The sequence below is a fragment of the Myodes glareolus genome, chromosome 25 (assembly GCF_982192425.1).
Source record: "Myodes glareolus chromosome 25, mMyoGla1.1, whole genome shotgun sequence".
Lineage (NCBI taxonomy): Eukaryota > Metazoa > Chordata > Mammalia > Rodentia > Cricetidae > Myodes > Myodes glareolus.
In genome coordinates this window covers 36,004,410-36,026,501 of record NC_142050.1, presented here as the reverse complement: position 1 = coordinate 36,026,501, position 22,092 = coordinate 36,004,410, and the positions used below count along the sequence as shown (strand labels likewise).

Below are 22,092 nucleotides of genomic sequence, written 5' to 3'. Positions count from 1 at the left end.
GCGTGAAAAAGATCTACAGGGGCCCAATTATTTCTGGCTTTAAAAAAAAATGTTCATGCATCAAAATACAATTGAATGAGGTATCCATCTGTGCCTTAGAAGTCTGATTACTCGGGCTGCACCTGGGCCTCTGAGTGGCGGAGTCAACCCTAACCTCTCCGTATTCATCCACACAGACTATCAGGTGGCTTGGAGATGGGTCGTGCACCACATCCTCACTTCTGTGTTTGAGGAAGGGAAGGCTGGGGGTGCTGAGTTTTTTCCTTGTTTCCTCGAGTTGGTGTGGTTTAGATTCTGTCCTGCCCGCCCCTCTTTTCCCTCCTGAGAGCCCACCTAGCTGAGGAGCAATTGGTGGCTGCCAGGGGAGGGACAGTATTTATTTAGTGTGCTATGAAGTCCATTTTATAATCGATTGCCACTACTTCATTAAAACTTACCAACTAGGGGCTGGGGAGGCGGCTGTCAGTAAAGGGCTGGCCCATGGAGGCATAGGACCCGAGTTCAGATTCCCAGTACATACGTAAAAAGCCAATTACATACATAAAGAACTTATAATTCCCAGAGTTGGGGAGGCAGAAACAGAAGAAGCCCTGGGGCTCACTGGCTGGCCAGCCTAGCCTAACCTGTGAGCTCCAGGCCAAGGAAAGACCTTGTCTCAAGGGTGGTGGATGACATGCCTGAGGATAGCACCCGACTTGTCCTCCACACTCCACACACATGCACATAGATGCATACAAAATTCTCTGACCTCAACATACCTTGTGTGCATGCATGTATGTGTGCGTGCAAGCACATGTGAGCGTTGCGTGAGTGTGTGTGTGTATTTCAACACACCTTTACCAAATAGCCAAGACATAGCTCAACGGTGTTCGGAAAGAGGACAGTCATTTTAAAATGACTGCCCTCGTGAAAGGCTCATGAAGTGGCTGAGGTCAGCTGTCGTACACAAGGAAACCTACCTCCAGGTGGAGATGGGCCCTTGCCTCCTCCCTTATGGGTTAATCCAGTGGGGAAGGTCAAGTGACCTGGCAAGGGGACCACCCCTGGGAAGGTGGGTTTGCTTTAAGATAATGTACTTTTTCATCCTGGAATTCACCCCTTTAGTGCAGTCAGCGTGGGGCTTAGATGTGCCTGTTTACCTACTTTAAGTCCTGACTCAGAAAGCCATAATCATCCCTGGGAGTGCTGGCCAGAGCCTCAGCATGTCTTTAAACGCTAATGAATGTTTTGGGTTTCTTTGCTCTTTCCTTCCTTCCTTCCTTCCTTCCTTCCTTCCTTCCTTCCTTCCTTCCTTCCTTCCTTCCTTCCTTCCTTCCCTCCCCATCTCTCTCCCTTCTCTCTCTCTCTCTCTCTCATTTAAAAAATGTGTATATGAGTATCTGTGCGTGCGTGTGTGTGTGTGTGTGTGTGTGTGTGTGTGTGTGTGTGTTGCTCTTGGAGGCCAGAAGAGGGTATCAGATCCCATGGAACTGGAGTTGTTTGTGGACCTCTGTGTGGGTGCTGGGAACTGAACCAGGTCCTCTGCAAGAGCAGTACGGTGCTCTTAACCACTGAGCCATCTTCCCTGCCCTCCCTGTTCCTTTTCTAAAGCTCACTGCCCTACCACATTGCTACCTCCCACCGAGTGACTATCCTCCCAACCTGCCCATTCCCTCCACTCTCCCTCCTTGCAGATGTGAGGTTCACAGCTTGCCTGCCCTGGCCTTTCCCTTCAGCTCTCACAAATTGTCCTCAAGCTTCCACTTCTGCCCACTCTTTGCCCCTGAGCTTCTGTTTGGTTTATCAAGACGGGGTAGTCCTCTGTGTGGTGCTGGTTGTCCTGGACCTCTCTCTGTAGACCAGGCTGGCTTTGGACTTTGAACTCAGAGATCCTCCTGCGTCTGCCTCCGAGTGCTGGGATTAAATGTGTGCACCCCCACTGCCTGGGACATGCATCATTCTTTTTTTTTGTGACCCTAAATGTGTCCTTTATAAGTAGGTACCCACAGCAGGGCTTTCAGCTTCCTCCCGGCGGGGTGGGGCAGGCCAGTGCAGGATAAACACTGTGAGCTAACTTGTTTGCTCCTTGCACCAGCCTAAGAGTTAGGTGCAATTACTATATATCCCTCATTTTAGTGGTGAGGAAAGGGAGGTTCACAAGAAGACAAATTCCTCAAGCCAGGAGCCTAATAAATAGAAGGGGATCTAATCACAAGAGTAGTCTGTTTGAGACGAAATGGATGACAGGAAAAAAATAGGACTTGTGTGTGCACATGTGTGGATACTTGTGTGTGTGTGTGTGTGTGAGGGGGTATCTGTCTATGCACGTATGTGCTTATGTATGTGTATCCTAGGGGTCAACCTTGGATGTTGTTGTAAAAGGAAGCAGCGGGCTGCATTCCCGCCTGGATCCCAGCTAGTTTACCCCTGAAATAATTACATGAAAACTGTATTCATTTAAACACTGCCTGGCCCATTAGTTTTAGCCTATTATTGGCTAACTCTCACATCTTGACTAACCCATTTCTAATAATCTGTGTAGCACCATGAGGTGGTGGCTTACTGGGAAAGATTCAGCATGTCTGACCTGGCGGCTGGTTCCATGGTGTCTGCCTGACTCTGCTTCTTTCTCCCAGCATTCTGTTCTGTCTACTCCACCCACCTATGTTCTGACCTATCAGGCCAAGCAGTTTCTTTATTAATTAACTAATAAAAGCAGCACATAGAAAGAAGACCCACCTACATCATTTCCCCTTTTTCTGTTTAAACAAAAAGAAAGGTTTTCACTTTAACATGGTAAAATTACATATAACAAAACGGTTATCAAGCAAGAATTACAGCTACAATATTTATAGCTACTTTATCTTTTATCATAACTAAGGAAAACTATAACTATCTATTCATTCTTCAACTCCATCAAAGACTCCAGAAGGATATAATACTATCTAAGTAAACAAGAAATAAACAACTTCCAAGCTCTAGAAATGACAGAGACATCTCGCCACCTAGACAGTCATCCAAAGTTCCTCTGTACTGTTGGGGCACCCATCTTCAGCCTACAGGCACATAGTATCCAGCAGACATTTTCATGAAGCAGGAAATTTCAAAGACAGTTCAGTCACTATCTGCTGTGTCCTGTAGAATGTCTCGCAGACTCTTTCATGAATCAGGAACCCTGAAAGACCATCTCACCTTTAGGCAAGTTCAGCAGTCCTCTCTCTGCAGGTTCTCTGTGTCTAGTTTATGCAACAGCTCAGGCAAGGGCAGTTTTTTGCCCAAATGGCTATAACCCCATAAGTAGCCTCTTCCATGCCCATCTTCCTCTTGAAGTAGATTGGTGCTGCCAGGAGCAGATGTGTCTCATTGTCATGAAAAGCTCTAAGTTATTAAAACATTTAAAATGCCATATTCTGTAGTCTTTGAAAGATATGAAGAATGCCTATCTAACTGACAGACATATATCTGTATATATCTAGAAAATCTAACTAACATGACTACAAGTTTGACTATTATTGATTATTATCCATTAACAACCTATATTTTTAATTATACATTTTTTAAATGAAATACACAATCACAGCACCTTAATCAAGAACAGAAGTACATATACATATAACAAAATTGACCTTAACTTTATACCAGTAAAGCAAAATTTATCAATGTAAATTATTCATATTTATATCATATCCCCTTTTAAATATAAAAGAACATTCTGCACCAGGGTGTGGTCCCTCAGAAATGCTGTCCACATTTTCCTGAGGCAGGGTTTCTCACTGGCTTGGAGCTCATAGTCTGGGCCAGGCTGACTGTCAAAGAGCCCCAAGAGTCTTCTTGTATCCACACCAGTTTTCTTTTCTTTTCTTTTCTTTTCTTTTCTTTTCTTTTCTTTTCTTTTCTTCTCTCTCTCTCTCTCTCTTTCTTTCTCTCTCTGTCTCCCTCCCTCCCTCCCCTTTCTCTTTCTTTCTTTCTTTCTTTCTTTCTTTCTTTCTTTCTTTTCTGCTTCAACATTTTCTTCCAGGGAGGAGATACCACACTTGAACTTAAGAAAAACCCTTCACAGTCCAGGTCTTTTATTTCTTTCTTACATCAGGCCATGAATTCATACGGAATGGGCTCCAGCAGCTCAGACTACGTCCCATTAGTCCTCACCAAGTGTGCTTCTCTGGGTGGAGCAGGCTGGCGCTTCAGCTGAACCCAGATGCCCTTCTCTTTGGCTTCCTTTTTCTTCTGGTCGTTCTCCTTCACCTGCCTCAGGAAGCTGTCTCTGCTCTTTGAGCGCTTGATGTGTTCAATCCACACACTAAGAATGTGTCCTTGTGGCAAGAATCTTGTCCTTACTTGTTTACAGTGATGCCCATAGCATGCTGGGTGGCACTGTAGACTCTCCCGGTTTTGCCATGGTAACATTTATGGGACACTGGGGCATTCCTTTTTGAACAGTGCCCATTCTCTTGATATCTACAATATCACCCTTCTTGTAGACTTGCATGCATGTGGCCAAAGGAACAACTCCATGTTTCCTAAGGGCCTAGAGAACATAGTGAGTGCCCTTCCTCTCTCCCTGGTGTTTGCCACTTTGGCGAGTTCCTGTAAGATGGCTGCTGTGGCTGGAAGCTCTTTAAAAACAAAAACAAAAACAAAACAAAACAAAACAAAACAAAAAAAACCTGGGTTCTATGTATAGAAAAATCTCCTCCTCCCATGTGCACAGTCAGCTACCAACTTACCTCCTAGGACTTTTGATGGCTCAAGACAATTTTATATGAGTAGACTTGCCATATGATATGCTCTCTATGGTCATCATGTGTCCTCTCTGCTACTGTCCCTAGCTTCATTAGGGAAGCTGTGTGGTGAGCTGGAGTAACCCCAGATGGCAGCCAAGCAGAGAGAACCCGTAACGGTCATTAGCCTTCGGAAGCTGAGCCAGGCAGCCCCAGAGCCACAGCAGAAAGGTAAGGCCTGGCTTTCAGACTAATGCTCGACATTGTTATAATAATGAGTCAGGGGCCAAGGTTATAGGTCAGTTGGTAGCGTGCTTGCCTAGCCTGCATGAAATCCTATGCTGGTTCCCAGTACCACATAAACTCGGTGTGGAGGCGCATGTCTGTAATCCCAGCGCTGGAGAGGTAGAAGCAGGAGGATCAGGAGTTCAAGGTCATCCTCTGCTACCTGTAGGAGCCTGAGGTCAGTCTAGGCTACACAAGACCCTAATAAATAATAACAATAATGTTGCACGTACCTCCAAAGGTGAGCCACAATCCTGGGGGTTCCATTCCCACTCAAGCGGTCCTTACATTCTGCTTTCCTTGTCAGAGACAAAGACATTCACTGTGGAGGATGCCGTGGAGACCATTGGGTTTGGACGCTTTCACATCGCACTTTTTCTGATCATGGGCAGCACCGGGGTGAGTGCTCCTGGAGAACCTTGGCACCTGTGGCACTGTCCTCCCTGCTGGACACCCTCTTTCTGCTGGCCTCGACCACTGGACTGGCCACCCCAGGGAGTGGGAGTCCCGTGGAAATCATTTCATCGGCCTTTGGCATGGGTTGGCTGGGAACAATGGAATGCGTGTGTCTGTCCTGGCGATTCCAGACTCCTCGTAAAAGTTTGCATTGAGCTGTTGGGGAGAAGGGAGAGGACCACTGGGTTATTTCACGTGGAGTAGACACGTGGCCCTTGAGCGTGTGTGATTGGTATCACCTGGAATGCCTGCTGTCAGGAAGATTCTAGATCCCCTAAGAGGAATTTCCTTCTATTAGTGGCCTGTGTTTCTCCTAACTTCTAGGCATTGTATGCTAGGCATGGTGGGTACACCTGTAACCCCCAGCATTTGGCAGGGAGCTGTAGGAAGATCAGAAGTTCAAGGTCATCTTCGGCTCTGTATTGAGTTTGAGGCCAGCTGGGGATACATGAAATCTGACTTCAGTTCCTGGAACTCGTGTAACGGTGTGAGGAGAGAATGGCCTCCTCCCATATGAGCATGTGGACACACATACACACATACACGCATACACACACCACACACACATACACACACACTACACACATACACACACAAACACATACACACACACTACACACATAAACACACACACACACACACACACAGTTTAGGCTTTTTGTTTTTTCTTTTAAGGAAAAGTTTTAGAAAGGGCTAGCGATATGTCTCAGTGAAAGAGAGGTTACCTAGTGTGTGAAGTCTCAGCAAGGCCCTGGGATAGGTCCCTGCTTCCCTCCTTCCCCCCCCTCCCAGCCCTCCACTTCTCCACCCCTACCAGTACAAAGATCAAATCAGGTAAAATCTGTTTATTTTTGTTTGTTTGGTTCTTTGTTTTTTTTTTTTTTTTTTTTAGGTGAAATGGGGTCTTGTTATGTTGTCCTTGGTATGGTGGTCTTAGGAGATTCCTGTCCTAAATATTTAATTTGCTAATAACTTCCACCAAATATTCATTAAACAAACGCAGCAAACAATTTATTCAGATGTAATTATGCCACTTGAGAGGAAGAAGCAGGAAGATTAGGAGTTCAAGGCTAGCCTCAGCTACATTGCAAATTCAATGCCAACCTGGGCTACTTGAGACAGTCTCTAAAACAAATAAAAACTGACAGACAAAACTGGATATCATGTCTTATGACTGTCATCGAAACACTTAGAAGGCTGAGGTAGGGAGATTGCTGTGAGGCTAGCCTAGGCCACAGAGGGAAATTTTCTCTAAAAACACAAATAAAACCAAGACCAAAAGTCAGAAGAGTCATCCAACACAGAGTCAGCCCACAAGCCCTGAGGCATCTTTCTGGAGCCTCCCTCAGGAGAGAGGACGACATAGAAAGAGGCATGTCAGAAGCATCACACCCCGCCTTTCATGATAACTTCCCACACGATGCAGAACCCTTGCTTATCCGCAAAGGGACCACTCTATGGCTCATGTTCTCACAGTTCCACACTCGAGAGCCACACAGCAGGTTTTTACTCCCTTCTATTATTGGAGAGGGACAGCGTTACTCCTAACTAGTGCATTTCCTTTGGAACCCTTTAGACATTCGGTCCTGATGGTCATTGCCCATCTGTTCCGTGTTACTAAGAAGGAGGAGCTGAGTAAAGCGAACATCTTTCTGAGATGGCCCCGCTGCCTCGGTCCTGTGCTAAAACATCCCACTCTGAGGACAGCTGCAATCCTCCAGAGAAGACAAGCCACAGCCTGGGGACCACTGCTCCTCCTTTGCATGCCAGGCCTCCACGTTACTATAACAAAGAATCCTAGGACTGTCCCACCATTGTCATCAACAGGATAAACCCCAGACAAACGTGTTCGCTTCCTCTAGTTCTCCTTAATCTTCCTGATGTCCTTGTCTCTGTCTGTGATGTTTGTGTTCATCTTGCCCTGCAGGTACAGGCCCTCAGATTTGGCTGGGCATAGTGGTAGGTACTGTAGTCCCAGTGACTCAGAACACTGAGGTAGGAGGATCACCTGCGGTTGAGAGTTCAAAGCTGACTTCGGTAGTATGTGCACCTGCAGTGCTAGTGCTGTGGGGAGCAGAAGAGATAGGGGAAACCCTGGTGCTTCCTGGCCATCCAGTCAAGACAAAGTAGTGAACCCCAGGTTCAGAAAGAGACTGTCTAAAAAATAAGGTTGAACTAGAGGGAAGGCAGAAGACCCAACACCGATATGGCAGCTCACAAACATCTACAGCTCCAGTTCTGGGGATCCAGTACCAACTTGTGGCTGCCATGGCTCCTGAATACATGTGGTACACATGCATACACTCATGCGCACACACACATGCACACACACACACACACACACACACTACTAAAAAGTAAATGAGGTAGAGGTGACTCTGCGGGAGGAGACGGTGTGGGCATGCCTCTTTCTACAACTCTCCCTTGAGAAGGTGTCCCAGGCTGTCCTGTCTTTTTTGTCCTTTATCTAATTCACCTGTTCCTACTCATTCATTTCTGGTTTCTACTTCCTTCCCCTGGGAGATAAACCCACCCTGAAATGGACTGTAGGCTATGGACAAAGATTAATTGTGCAGGTTAGTTTCAGCTAACTTGGCACAAACCTAGGCACACCTGGCGGGAGGGAACCTCATCTGAAGAACTGATCCCATCAGACTGGCCTATGGGCATGCGTAGGGCATTTTCTTGATCGCCCCCGATTGATGCAAGGGTGGGTGGGAATGTAGCCCACGGTGTGGGTTCCTATTATAATCTACAACAGATGGTGCTGTGGGAACTCCTCCAGCCGGTTCCAGCCTCGGGCAGGTGAGCCTGTTTAGAAAGCAAGGCGGGAAGCATCTCCCCTCCAGGGCCTCTGCTTCAGTCCCTGCCTCCAGGTTCCTGCTCGGAGCTCCTGTCCTGCTTTCTCTCCATGGTGGACTACAACCTGTAGGTGAAATAAGCCCACTCTTCCCCTCGTTGCTTCTGGTCCTGGTGTTTATCCCAGCAACATAAAGCAAGCTAGAACACCAGTTACCCTTCTCCTCTCAAAGCCCTCAGTAGCACATCCTACACTATCTGCTGAGTAGACATTCTTTCCTGAAAATGAACTCCTAGCCTGTGCCTGTTGCTTTGTCTTCCAGCCTTCAGAAACCTTCCCATCTCCTTGAGACCCCAGCTTCCTGATGTAAGAAGCTGTTTCTAAACCTCCCTTGTAAAGGTGTGTCCTGCCACCCTCATAACACGCTGTGACTAGCCAGGCTCACCCACTAGCTCAGTGACTGGCCCCTCGGACAGTGTTACTGAGCACATGCGCAGGTCAGCACGCAGAGGGAATCTCTAGGGATCCTCCCAAGTTGTACAAACTGTGACTCTCACACCTATGAAAGCTGAGGATCCTACTACAGGCGTCTACTTCATTTTTGTTCTATTTTGCTCAGCGTGGGGTTTCTCCAGTCAGGGTCTTGATAGGAAGCCAGTGCTGGCCTCAAACCCACCACGCTCCTGCCTCAGTCGTCAGAGTGGTGGGATCACAGGTGTAGGCGACTGTGCCTGGTTCTACCGTCATTGTTTATTTCTCTAGGGGGAGGGAAAAGAGGACATCGGGACTAGGAGGGTGGCAGACCTGTGTGGCCGTGGCAGGAGCTAGTGCGTTTCCTGCCTTGTCTTTCAGGTGGTGGAAGCCATGGAGATCATGTTAATAGCGGTTGTGTCTCCTGTTATCCGCTGTGAATGGCAGCTGGAGAACTGGCAGGTGGCACTTGTCACCACGGTGAGTACCTGGTGCCTGGGCTCCCCTTCCAGGACTCTAAGAGCCAAGCACCAACCCCAGCCCCACCCAAAACGAGGAGTGCTGGCCTCCAAAGCTCATGGGCTTCTAGACTCCACAGTAGTTAGCGTTCAGCGCCTTTCTCTCTTTCTCTTCTCTGGTGAATAACCTTGAGTAGCATTCCTAGCCGATGTTCTCCCCAGTAATTCTAGAACAGTCTCACCTCCACGCACTGCCAGCCCCACCCCACCTCTCTGGCATCTGGTCCTCTAGCTGATCTTCACTGGTCCTCAACATCCGCCAAAGCGATACGTCCTCCCTGAAAAAGACTTGGACTCAGTATGTGTTACAGTTTCCAGAGTCCCATCCTGTGCCACAAAAGGCAACCTTAGGTAAAGAACGCATGGCTTCATAGTCAATATGTTTCTTATGAAGTGGATGTTAAAGTATGCTTTCTATGGTTTGACTAAGATGCGAAGAAGACATATTAAAAACGTGGGGAACGTGCTGTAGATGTGAGCAGCCACTGTAGGGCTTTAAAGAGGGCCGTGATTGGGTGTTCCAAGAACTCTGAGGAAATTTGACTGAAGGGCCAGGTACCAGGGATACGATATCTAATAGGGAATGGCAGTGCCTGAAAGTGAAGGTGAGGCTGTGTGCTCAGGAATTACTAAGGAGATAGTATCAGCCTCAGAGAACCAGAACCCAGGGTAATGGGAAAGGATTGACTTACCTGTCATTAACACTGGTGTTAACAAAGACAACTTGTAACAGAAAGGCATCCGGATGTGGCCAGAGTGAGAGGATTCCTTGGAAGCAGGAAGGTGGTGACCTGTAGCAGTCATGGAAAATTCGACAAATGTTCTCTTTGATTCCCCCCGTTCCCTGGCTTAAATCCTTCCAAGCTTGCAAGGACAGATGAGCCACCCTTGTTTGGTGGGATGGTAGGGCAGATGGCTGCCTTTCCGCTCACAGCCCTCTCTGAATTTTGCTCTCTCCCTCAGAACTGCCCTGTGTTCTCTTAATGTGTAGTAAGTTCGAATCCTGCTTCTTTCTGTGTCTTGGAGGATGGAGGGCGTGGAGCCCAGGTTTGTGTCCAGCCACAGTTCCACATCCGCCCTTTTCTGAAAAGGGCAGAAGCGTGTGCAGTGTGTAAACCAGAAAGTTGCCCTTTGCTTTGTTTTTGAGACAGGATCTCACTGCACAGCTCAGGCTGCCGTCCCTCTTTCGTTTGCACGCCCAGCCCTGATTCCAGCCTCCCGAGTGCGGGGTTACACATGTGTGCCATTGTGCTAGGCTGAACCGTGTTTTATATTAAATAAGAGAGCAGAGCTGGACAGTGGTGGTACTCACGCCTTTAATCCCAGCACCTGGGAGGCAGAGGCAAGCGGATCTCTGTGAGTTCGAGGCCAGCCTGGTCTACAAAGCTAGTTCCAGGACAGGCTCCAAAGCTACAGAGAAACCCTGTCTCAAAGAACAAACAAACAAAAATTAAGAACAGAACTCCATAGGGAGAGAAGGGGAAAGGGAAGAGTGCAGGGCAGGGGTGAGGTCAGTGTCCTGTGCACTTTCCCAAGGGGCTGCAGAAATGCAGGCTTCTGGGTTAACACAGCTTTGCTTGAGTCAAGGTTTCTGTCCCAGAGAGCAGAGAGTCCAGGGCAAACGTCATGGCTCTCATACCTCAAGGATCTATGGGATGAAAACTAAGACACTAAATTTTTAAAATTAAAAAAAAATACGCCAGAAAATGGGAAGATTCCATGATTGTGGGTCGACAGAATTAATACTGTGGAAATGGCTGTACTGGTGAGGGCAGTCTGTAGATTCATTGTAATCCGCATCAAAATTCCTATGGTACTCTTTGAAGAACTAGAAAAAACAATCCTAAAATTAATGTGTGAACACCAAAGATTCCTCGTGGTCAATGCAACTCTAAGCAGAGAGATCAATACAGATATAATACTTGACTTCAAATTACATTACAGAGCCACAATGACAAACACAGCATGGTGTTGACAAAATTAACATGCAGAGCAAGGGTGCACAGCAGAGGACATAAACCCACACAGCAATGGCCACACAATATTTAAGAAGGGTGTCAGAAACACCCAGTGGAAAGCATACAGCCTTTCTGCAAATGGTGCTGGGGAACCTGCGTAGACACACAAAGGATGAAATTAGAACTACATCTCACTTTGCACAAAAATCAATTAAAAATGGATCAAAGACCTCCGTCTAAAACCTGAAACACCGAAATTGCTTGAGGAAAACAGGAAGAATACTCCAAGACATAGCAATAGGCAAGGACTCTCAGAAAGACTCCAATAACACAGGATATTACCAAGTTGACAAGTGGGGTGATGTGAAATTAAAAACCTTCTGTACAACAAAGAAAACAGTCAGCAGAGTGGAGGGGCAGCCTGCAGAAAGGGAGAAACCTCTGCCTGCTCGGACAGGAGGCCAGTGTCCACAAACATGCGGAGAACTGAGAAACAAATTCCATGCCGAGAGCCCAAATCTCCCATTCAATAAGTGGTTACTGCACTGAACAGACAGCTCTCAAAAGGAGACACAATCAACCAATAAACATTCCAAGTAGTCATCATCCTTAGCTATCAGGGAATCGAAAATTAAGACGACTTTGAAATTTCCTCTCACCCCAGTCACAACGGCTGTCATCAGGAAGACAAATGGCAACAAATGTTGCAAGGATGTGGCGAAAGAGAAGCCCTTGTTCACCTTCTTCATTGTTGAGACTGGTGTAGCTACTAAGGAAATCGGTACGAAAGCTTCTTTTAAAAAAAACAAAACTAAAACCAGAACTATTATATAACACAGCTATACCACTTCAGGGTATATACTCAAAGTATCCTTGGTTCAATTGCAGACACTCGCATATCCATGATTGCTGCGCTGTGCACAGTGGCTAGAGATGGAACCATCGTAGATGTCCATCAACAGAGGAATGCATAGGAAAATGTGATCCGTGTACAGAACAAAATTTTATTCAGCCGTAAGGGAAAAAGAGTCATGGCATTGTGTGGAAATGTGTGGATCTGGAACTCATTATGTTAAGCCAAGTATCCAGACTCAGAAAGACAAATGCAACATATTTTCACTCATATGTGGGTCTCAGGTTCTAATTTTTAAATATGTGTTTAGGGTAGATGTATGTCATGAAGGGAAGATGAGAACCGTGAGAGGGCTTGAGAGTGTTGGGGAAGATGAAAACGAAGGTAGCAGAATACATGTGACGTGGCAGTAGGAGGGAGAGACAAAAGGTACCAGTAGGAAAGAGGGAGGAGGGAAAGGAATAAGGAAGGAGAGGTCATAAAAAGAAATTGGGGGCCGGTGAGATGATTCTGCTATTAAAAACACCTGCTGCTCTTGCAGAAGACACAAGTTTGAGTCCCAGCACCGATGTTGGGCCTCAAAACCACCTGTAACTCCAGCTCCACGTATTTGACCTTCTGTCTGGGCTCCTTGGACATTCACATGCACAACACACACACACACACACACTTCTTTAAAAAGTGCATGAAAATGTTGCAACGAAGCCCATTGCATATAACTTGTATGCTAATTAAACAAATTATTTATAAAGGAGAATATATCGGAGCCTAAAATCCTGGGTTTGACCTGCAGCACAGAAGTGGAGTGGAGCAAATGTGCATGTATGATTGTGTACAGAAGTGGGGTAGAGCAAATGTGCATGTATGATTGTGTACAGAAGTGGGGTGGAACAAATGTGCATGTATGATTGTGCACGGAAGTGGGGTGGGGAAATGTGCATGTATGATTGTGTACAGAAGTAGAAGTGGGGTGGAGCAAATGTGCATGTATGATGATGTATAGAAGTGGGGTGGGGGCATATGTGCATGTATGATGACTTCTGAATAGTTCCTTGTGAGTCTTTCTTTCTTTTTTTTTTGTTTTTTTTTTTTTTTTGGTTTTTTCAAGACAGTATTTCTCTGTAGCTTTGGAGCCTGTCCTGGGAACTAGCTCTTGTAGACCAGGTTGGCCTCGAACTCACAGAGATCCACCTGCTTCTGCTTCCTGAGTGCTAGGATTAAAGGCATGCGCCACCACCGCCCAGCCTGTGAGTCTTTCTTACGAGGGGCAGAAAAAAAAGCAAAGCAAAGCAGGCAGCAGAGAGAAGCAGCCTTTTTCCCAAGAGGTGCTGGAAGCAAAGCTGGCACTGCGCCTCTGGTTTCCTGGAGGCATCAGCCAGGAGAAAAAGGAACTGTCTGGAAGGTAGGGAAGTAGGTGCTGGCTGCACCGGCACACACAGAGCCAGACTGAGTGAGGTGCTGGACAAGAGAGGAAAACAAGGCTGCTCCACCTGACGACTTAAATTTCAGAGATTTTGTTTACTGAGACAGGGTCTCCATGTATAAGTGCCAGCACTTACTAACCAAACCAGGCTCTCCTGATACGGTTGGTGGGAATGAAAACCAGGCTGTGGTTGGAGAAGGTCTCAGCAAGAATGATGCTTTGACCAGTTTATTGGAAGCAATCATTTTATACACATTCAGAAACAGAATACACTGGGCGGTGGTGGTACACGCCTTCAATCCCAGTACTCGGGGAGGCAGAGTCAGGCGAATCTCTGTGAGTTTGAGGCCAGCCTGGCCTACAGCGCTAGTTCCAGGACAGCCAGAGCTACACAGAGAAACCCTGTCTGGGGTGAAAAAAGAAGGAAAAAAAAAACAGAAAAGGAAAGAGAATACAATTGTAGTTGCCAGGACACAATGGCATTTGCCAGCTATACGGGACACTCAAGATTAATGTCTAAAACTAATTGTGCAGGCAAGCTCCTGTGTGCTTCTGCTGACTTCTGGGGAATGCTGAGGTACACAGGAGACCTGAATGTTCGCTCCAGTTCTTGAGGCACCCAGTACTCCAGGAGCCATGAACTCTAACCTAAAGAACCTGTGACTCACACCTCTCGAGGCAGCTAGACCAGGTCAACTCCATGACTCCCTGCATCCATGTAGCCCAAGCTGGCCTCCAATACACGGTGTGTCCAAGGGTGACTTTAGATTTCTGACCCTCTTTCTTCCACCTCCGGAGTGCTGGGTTTACAGACACTTGATCCATGAACCATCTTGGCTGCTTTTATGTGAAGCTGGGGATGGAACCCAGGGCTTTATGAATGATAAGCAAACATCCTGCCAACTGAGCCCTGGCCCCAGCCCTTTAGAGGGTTTCAGGTGGATGATTGGTTCAGGTGTTCATTTAAAGTTTGTGACAATACAAAGAAAGACTAGTTTAGAGGCAGCAGCTTGTGTAGGAACAGGGCAGAGCAGGCATGGCTAGATCTTAAACTACAATGGGAAGTCACAGCTTCATGCTGAGCACAGCAGAGAGGCCAGGGAATGGGAGAAGGGCAGCAGTTTCCTACTCTGGGGACCTGCTTCTACCTGGGACCTGTTGGTAAGCTTTGTGTGTACAAGAAGTAAAGACCCCAACCCCAGGAGCCTGCCTGTGCTCCCTGAGCCCTGGGGTGCTTTGGGAAGCCCATCTCTAGCCTAATTTTAGCTAGGATGGTTTAGCTATATGCTTAATGTAGTAACTGCACATCTTCCTGGTGTGTTCTGCTTAGAGCACTGTTTCTCTTCACCCTGACTCCAGATGGTGTTTTTTGGCTACATGGTGTCCAGCATCCTCTTTGGTCTCCTGGCTGACAGATATGGCCGCTGGAAGGTAGGCCAGGCTATGGAGGATACTCCCGTCCCTCCTGCCCCCTGCCCCCCTGTACTGTTTTGGGCACTGTCCCAATCCTTCCCTCCCGTGGACCTGCCCCCATGTCAGCACCTCTTCCCTCAAAGGGGACAAGAGATAACTTATTCAGGAGTCAAACACAAATGATGGTGGCCCAGTAGAGATGCATATACACCTTACCACAAGTACCACATTTATGCTGGCTGGTTTTATATCAACTTGCTACAAACTGGAGTCATCAGAGAGGAGGCGCCTCAGTTGAGAAAACGTCTCTGTAAGATCTGGCTGCAGGCAAGCCTGTAGAGCATTTTCTTATCTAGGGACTGATGGGGGAGGGCCCGGTTTATTGTGGGTGGTGAAATCCCTGGTTTTGGTGGTCCTGAATTCTATGAGAGAGCAGACAGAGCAAGCCAGCAAGCAGCTCTCCTCCATGGCCTCTGCATCAGCTCCTGGCTCCAGGATCCTGCCCTGTTTAGCTCCTGTCCTGACTTCCTTCAGTGATGAACAGTGATGTGGAAGCGTAAGCCGAACAAACCCTTTGCTCCCTGGGTTACTTTTTGTCCATGTTGTTTCCTCTGCGATAGTGACAACTCTGACGGAAGCAACATTCCAACTTAGTCTTGCTGTTTAATATCAAAGACAAGGGCTGGGAACATTAGACTTGGTGGCTTACAGCAAAACAGGGAAATGTCCGCTATAGGGTCCAGATGCTATCTCACGACAGTCTTAGCTTGGGGACAGTGAAAGTTCGTCTTCCATTAAATTAATCTAATCCAAAGGTTTTACCTTATAAAAAGGTAAAAAAGGTAAAAAAAAAAAAAAAAGGTTTTACCTTATAATCACTAGGGCGCTGGATTAGATACAGAGGTGGGTAAGAGATGGCTATTTGGGGGCTCTAAAGATAATTCTGGGATAATTTGGCTCTGCAATAGTCCAACTTTTTTTTTAAGATTTATTTATTTATTATATATACAACATTCTGTCTCCATACCAGAAGAGGGCACCAGACCTCATTACAGATGACTGTGAGCCACCATGTGGTTGCTGGCAATTGAACCCAGGACCACTGGAAGAGCAGCCAGTGCTCTTAACCTCTGAGTCATCTCTCCAGCCCAATAGTCCAGCTTCTTAAGGTCACAGTTTCATCAGTCTCCAGTTCTATGGAATCATCGGTATAGCTGTGGCTTTTCCTGGGAACTTGTGTTCATACTATAAAGCCTGCTTTTCTTGTAAATAAGAAAAGGCAATGCATTGTTTGCTTCTTCTACTCTTTCCAATAAAAAGCCTCCCTGTGCTCGCAACAGCCATGTGAGGAGGGAGGGCAGCCCCTTGTTTTCTGTTACCTCCCAAGGTGGACACACTAGACACTCTGAGACAGGAGAATAGCCTGGACCATGCCAGGGCAGACTGAGAGAGCAGTGGGTGCTGTGAACCCCGCTTCCCAGGGAAGCTGAGGTCCCACAGAGGAGGCACCCACTTCAAAAGGTATCAGGGACCCTTTCATTCCCCAGGCAGGTCTTGGTACCCTAGGTGGGTCCTGGTAACAAGTTCTCTTTCCTTGCTCCAGATTTTGCTGCTCTCGTTCCTGTGGGGAGCCTACTTCTCCTTACTGACCTCTTTCTCCCCGTCCTACGTCTGGTTTGTCTTTCTGAGGACCATGGTAGGCTGTGGAGTGTCTGGCCATGCACAAGGGTAAGATTTGCTCTAGAGAGTCGGTGAGAAAGAAATGTGGATGCTTCAGGTGCGCGCGCATGCACACACACGCACATACACACACACACACTGCACACACACAGAGACAAAGAAAGACATATATGCACACATTCACAGACAGATACACAGAAGAAGACATGCATACATACATTCATAGATGGCAGACACACGACAGAGAGAGAGAGAGAGAGAGAGAGAGAAAAGAGACACAGAAACAGAAGTACATTCATGCAGCCACAGACAGACAGATACAGAGACGTGTAGAGAGAGAGACAGACACACGTGTACACATTCATACAGGGTGGGGAAGGGCATGGATTCAGACAGACAGACAGACAGACACACACACACACACACACACACACATGCATGTGCACGTGACTATATTAAGGAGGTGAAGACCAGGGATGTAGCCCAGTGGCAGAGCTCTTACCAAACATGGACAAGATCTTGGGTTGAAGGTAGGTCAAGGCATGTAGGACGTGGCCTTGTTTGCTGTGTCCTCCCATCCCTTCCCTTCCATGGACTTGCCTCGTGTCAACACCTCTTCCCTGCAAGTGGTGAGAGATAACTTACTCTGGGGCTAACCACAAGTCACTGTGGGCCCTTGTAGTGCCCAGAATAACTGCCCATTACAAAGTGCCATTGCCCTGTAGTTTAAAATCATACCCGGTGGCCTAGAGAGATGGCTCGGGGCTTAAGAGCATACACTGATTTTTATAAAGGGCCCAGGTTCAAATCAGCTTCAGGGGAAGTTTGGACACCTGCACACCACATACATAGACATGCACATGTGCACACCACATACACTCACATGCACATGTGCACACACGCATCACATACACTCACGTGCACATGTGCACACATGCATCACATACGCTCACGTGCACATGTGCACACACACATCACATACACTCACGTGCACATGTGCACACACACATCACATACACTCACATGCACATGTGCACGCACATAGTTAAAAATAAAACTGAAACAAGAAAAATGCTCAGATTTAAAACAAAAACAAAACAAAACACCAGAATGAATTCGCAAAGCAGAATGAGAAATACTGAAGTAGAATTAATGCGTCAGCCTGTCTCCTGCGGGTCTCAATGTTGGGTGTGAGTGTTGCTGTGTTATGTTTCAGCTATGGGGCCACCTCAAAATTCACAGAGCCCTTCAGGCTGTTCCCTCCCGGGTGCCCTGAGGCACATTCCCCTTCAATCACGTTAGGAGATGTCAAAGCACCTGCCATGGCCTTAATGCGCCGAAGACTGAAGACTCGTTCTTCCCTGGGGCACTAGTGAAGCGGCTCACTGAGCTGAGAGCCTGACAGGAGTAGATGCTGAGAGAGCTTTAAAGTCTCCTGCAAGAAGCAGCCCAAAAAATTCGTTAAAGAAAGAAAAAAAAAAGAAGTCCTAGCCCTGGCTAATCTACTAGCGTAGAACAATGTCAAGGCTGAGGCTCTCACTTCGTTTGTTCTTCTCTGTTTGCATCCTCTCTGTGCACTTCCCTGGGAACGGCACTGGCTGTCACCAGTGAACACTCTTTGCCTTTCCTTGGGGGCAGTTTGATTTCTTGGGTATGTTTTACACCACAAAGGGGATTAGATTTGACAAAGCCATTTTCTGAAGCTTCTCTTGGCCAAAGCAATAAGGTCAATGTCCCCGTAAGCCAGAGAGTTTAAAATGAATGTCAGAGCAGAGTGACCGGAAAGGAGCAGTTGTGAGTTCACGTCTCACTGTTTGCGGATGTGGAACGTCACCGTAACAATTATAGCTTAATATATGATGAACTCCTTTTTTAATTAAAACATTAAATAAGATATAAAATAATATATAAATAAATAAATATATAAAATTGTTTAGATTTACTTTATCTACATGAGTGCTTTGCTACATGTATGTGTGTACATACATATACCCTGAGTGAGGGTGTCTCGTATCCATGGAGGTTAGAAAAGGCTGTCACATCCTCTGGAACAGGAATTACAGATGATTTTGAGTACTATGTGGGTTCTGAGAACCAAGCCCAGGTACCATGCAAGAGCAACAAGCACTCTTAACTGCAGAGCCATCTCTCAAGCCTCCCTTTATGCGTACAGTGTCTTTATTGAGGTGAAAATCTGTGATTGTTTAAAGGGAAAGCCGCTTGGTTTTCTACAAACAAAATCACTGTGTTTCCCCGCTCCCTGTGCAGGTTAATCATAAAGACTGAATTTTTGCCCACAAAATACCGAGGCTACATGCTGCCCTTGTCTCAGGTAAGGTGAAGGGGGAACTCTGGTGCACGTGAGAGGACTGGACACATGGGTTTCCTTCCAGCCCGCTAATGGACTTGGGCTATCTTAGCACTGACTAGTGAGTGTGAAACATGTCTGGTGCTGCAGGTCCAACAGGAAGGTGTTCTGAGCTGGGGACTTGTGCCACCCAGCTGTGATGCTCAAGACACTATACCACCTTCCTCAAAAGCCGGGGTGTAGTCCAGTGGCTGGCAGATATCCAAGAGAGCCTTGCTCACCTCACAAAGACTTCAGAGAAGGGAGACAGCTCCTACTTTTTTGGGGTACCCCATCTCTTTTCCAAGGACGCTGGTGTCTCTAGGTCCACACTGCCCTCACTTGGAGGAAAGTCCCATGATTATGTCTTGATAGCTGCTGTCTCTCCAGGTCCTCCTCCGACCCTGACTGGCTGTTGACTAGAGGTTTTACATCCAGAATCTTTATCAATTTTGATCCCCTGAACTGTTTTTATTCCCCCAGACTCTAAAGTCCCAACTCCAGGGGATGTCCAGGAGAAAGATGACCCTTTCTGCTAAGGTTTCATGTATTTGGCAATAAATAACCCAGGAGATTTGATTTTTATACAGAATGTAGACAACAATAACCGAAAAGAACCAGGAACACCCGATGGTGACTCTGCATTCTCTCCAGGTTTTGTCCTCAGCCATTCATGGCCAAGAATGCATCTTATTTCACAGCATTTGGACTTTATACTTCAATACCAAGGGATCAGGGTTCTACTCTTCCATCTGTCCAGTGCCGTGGCCCTTCCTTGTCTATGTCTCCTTGGGTCATATAGCCAACTCCAGTGCTGCCTATCTATATGGTCATGCCTTTGTATCCTTGGGAGATTGGCTCTTCGATCCTAGAGGATACAGAAATCTCTGGAGGCTCAAGTCCCTTATAGAAAATGCTGTCATTTTTCAGGTTTGTGTGTACAACCACCTGTAACTCCAGTTCAGGGGATCCGACACCTACTGACCTCTTTGGGCACCCGATATGGTACACAGATATACATTCCAGATCCTGTGTACTTTAAATCATCAAGAGATGAGCTACCTAATCAATATTTTGTAGGTAGACAGTTGTCCAGCACAGACCCCCTTTGTTTTTGAATACCGTTGGTACCCAGTTGGCTGAAACCATGGATTTGAATTCATGAGTGTGAATCCTGCAGATGGACAGCTCTACCTGTGTGTTCTTTCCATCTCTAAAAACATGTATAAAAAAAAAAAAAAACAAGAACTTGGGGGCTGGAGAGATGGCTCAGCAGTTAAGAGCATTGCCTGCTCTTCCAAAGGTCCTGAGTTCAATTCCCAGCAACCACATGGTGGCTTACAACCACCTATAATGAGGTCTGGTGCCCTCTTCTGGCCTGCAGACATACACACAGACAGAATAGTGTATGCATAATAAATAAATATTAAAAAAAAAAAAAAGCCTCCCAGCGGAGCTCGCGATAACTGCGCAGACGCAGCCACCGCTTCCTTTTCCGAGTCGCCGTCAAGATGGCCGAGGTGGAACAGAAGAAGAAGCGGACCTTCCGCAAGTTCACCTACCGCGGCGTGGACCTGGACCAGCTGCTGGACATGTCCTATGAGCAGCTCATGCAGCTCTACAGCGCCCGGCAGAGGCGACGCCTCAACCGAGGCCTGCGGCGGAAGCAGCACTCGCTGCTCAAGCGCCTGAGAAAGGCCAAGAAGGAGGCGCCGCCCATGGAGAAGCCGGAGGTGGTGAAGACTCACCTGCGCGACATGATCATCCTGCCCGAGGTGGTGGGAAGCATGGTGGGCGTGTACAACGGCAAGACCTTCAACCAGGTGGAGATCAAGCCGGAGATGATTGGCCACTACCTGGGCGAGTTCTCCATTACCTACAAGCCTGTGAAGCACGGCCGGCCTGGCATCGGTGCCACCCACTCCTCCCGCTTCATCCCCCTCAAGTAGCTGTGGTCAATAAAGACTCATGTTCAGTCAAAAAAAAAACAACAAAACAACAACAACAACAAAAAGAAACCAAGAACACCTCCTGAACCAAGAGCCAGGTGGCCATTTACCTGAGAGTCACTCGACTGTCTTAGAGGGTCCTCAAATGCCGCCTTCTTAGAACTCACCTCTCCACCTTCCCTGGGACCTCTCATCTCCCTGTGTCTATCTCGGGTCATAGCCAAGAGCTCACTTTTTGCCATTTGAGCTCGAATGCAGGAGCCACAATGTACCCCACCCTTCCCCTCACCCTACCCGGTTGCCAGGCTGTGCTGGCTCCTCCCCAGTTCACGGACCCATGATGCAGGTGTCCACCAATAAGCTTTGTCACCTTCAAAGGCGTGTGACGAGTGCATTTAGAAAAATCTTTTGTTCTGTTATTACTGAGATGCATCCCAATGCCACATCAACTGTCGCTTGCCCTTACACAGTAGCTGTATCTATTGACTCTTTAGAGAAGTTGTCCCTTGTCACTTAAGCCATTCTCCACACATTATTCTATTTTCTTTGTGCCCCTATCACTTTCTTAAGTAATCTATTTTTGGTGTAATCTATCTTTGATAAGATAATCATCGCTTGGGGCTGGAGAGATGGCTTGGTGGTGAAAAGTACTGGCTGTTCTACAACATATTGGTTCCATTCCCAGCATCCACGAGGCATCTTACAAGCTCTGTCACACTCCAGCTCCAGGTGATCTGACACCTGCTGGCCTTCTTGGGCACAAGATATGCTACACAAACATATATGCATGGAAAACACTCGTGCACATAAAATAACAAATACTTCTTTTTAAAAAACGAAGTCCTTCAGTCGGGCAGTAGTGGTACACACCTTTAATCCCAGCACTCGGGAGGCAGAGGCAGGTGAATCTCTGTGAGTTTGAGACCAGCCTGGTCTACAATAGCTAGTTCCAGGCTCCAAAGTTACAGTGAAACCCTGTCTCAAAAACAAAAAACAAAACAAAACAAAAAACCCTCAATTAGCTCCACAAAGAATCTTTTAAATGCTGCCTCTTTCCATCTCTCTGAGGTGGAGCGACCAATCGTCTTAGGTGAGTAGGAGTATTTGGGCTAAATGGTGGATTCTACTAATTATTCTTTTTTTTTGGTTTTTTTGTTTGTTTGTTTGTTTTTGTTTTTTGTTTTTTGTTTTTTTTTTTGAGACAGGGTTTCTCTGTGTAACAGGCCTGGCTGTCCTGGA

General features: G+C 46.9%; 2 protein-coding genes and 1 pseudogene across 2 annotated transcripts in view; 2 read left to right on the top strand and 1 right to left on the bottom strand.

Annotated features, from left to right (window-relative positions):
* Positions 1 to 22,092, top strand: part of Svopl (SVOP like) — a 60,629-nt gene that overhangs the window by 665 nt on the left and 37,872 nt on the right. Inside the window, exons 2-7 of the mRNA XM_085683973.2 lie at positions 4,809 to 4,931; positions 5,293 to 5,384; positions 9,094 to 9,192; positions 14,824 to 14,895; positions 16,481 to 16,605; positions 18,826 to 18,889. Coding sequence (XP_085540099.2) covers positions 4,850 to 4,931; positions 5,293 to 5,384; positions 9,094 to 9,192; positions 14,824 to 14,895; positions 16,481 to 16,605; positions 18,826 to 18,889 — 534 coding nt within the window. The 5' untranslated portion in view covers positions 4,809 to 4,849. The remainder of the gene's footprint in view (positions 1 to 4,808; positions 4,932 to 5,292; positions 5,385 to 9,093; positions 9,193 to 14,823; positions 14,896 to 16,480; positions 16,606 to 18,825; positions 18,890 to 22,092) is intronic.
* On the bottom strand, positions 4,066 to 4,518 carry LOC146889511 (large ribosomal subunit protein eL21 pseudogene; annotated as a pseudogene).
* LOC125400969 (small ribosomal subunit protein uS19) lies at positions 20,372 to 20,879 on the top strand. Its single transcript, XM_087901738.1, has one exon. The coding sequence runs from the start codon at positions 20,416 to 20,418 to the stop codon at positions 20,851 to 20,853; it is 438 nt and encodes a 145-aa protein (XP_087757864.1). The 5' UTR covers positions 20,372 to 20,415; the 3' UTR covers positions 20,854 to 20,879.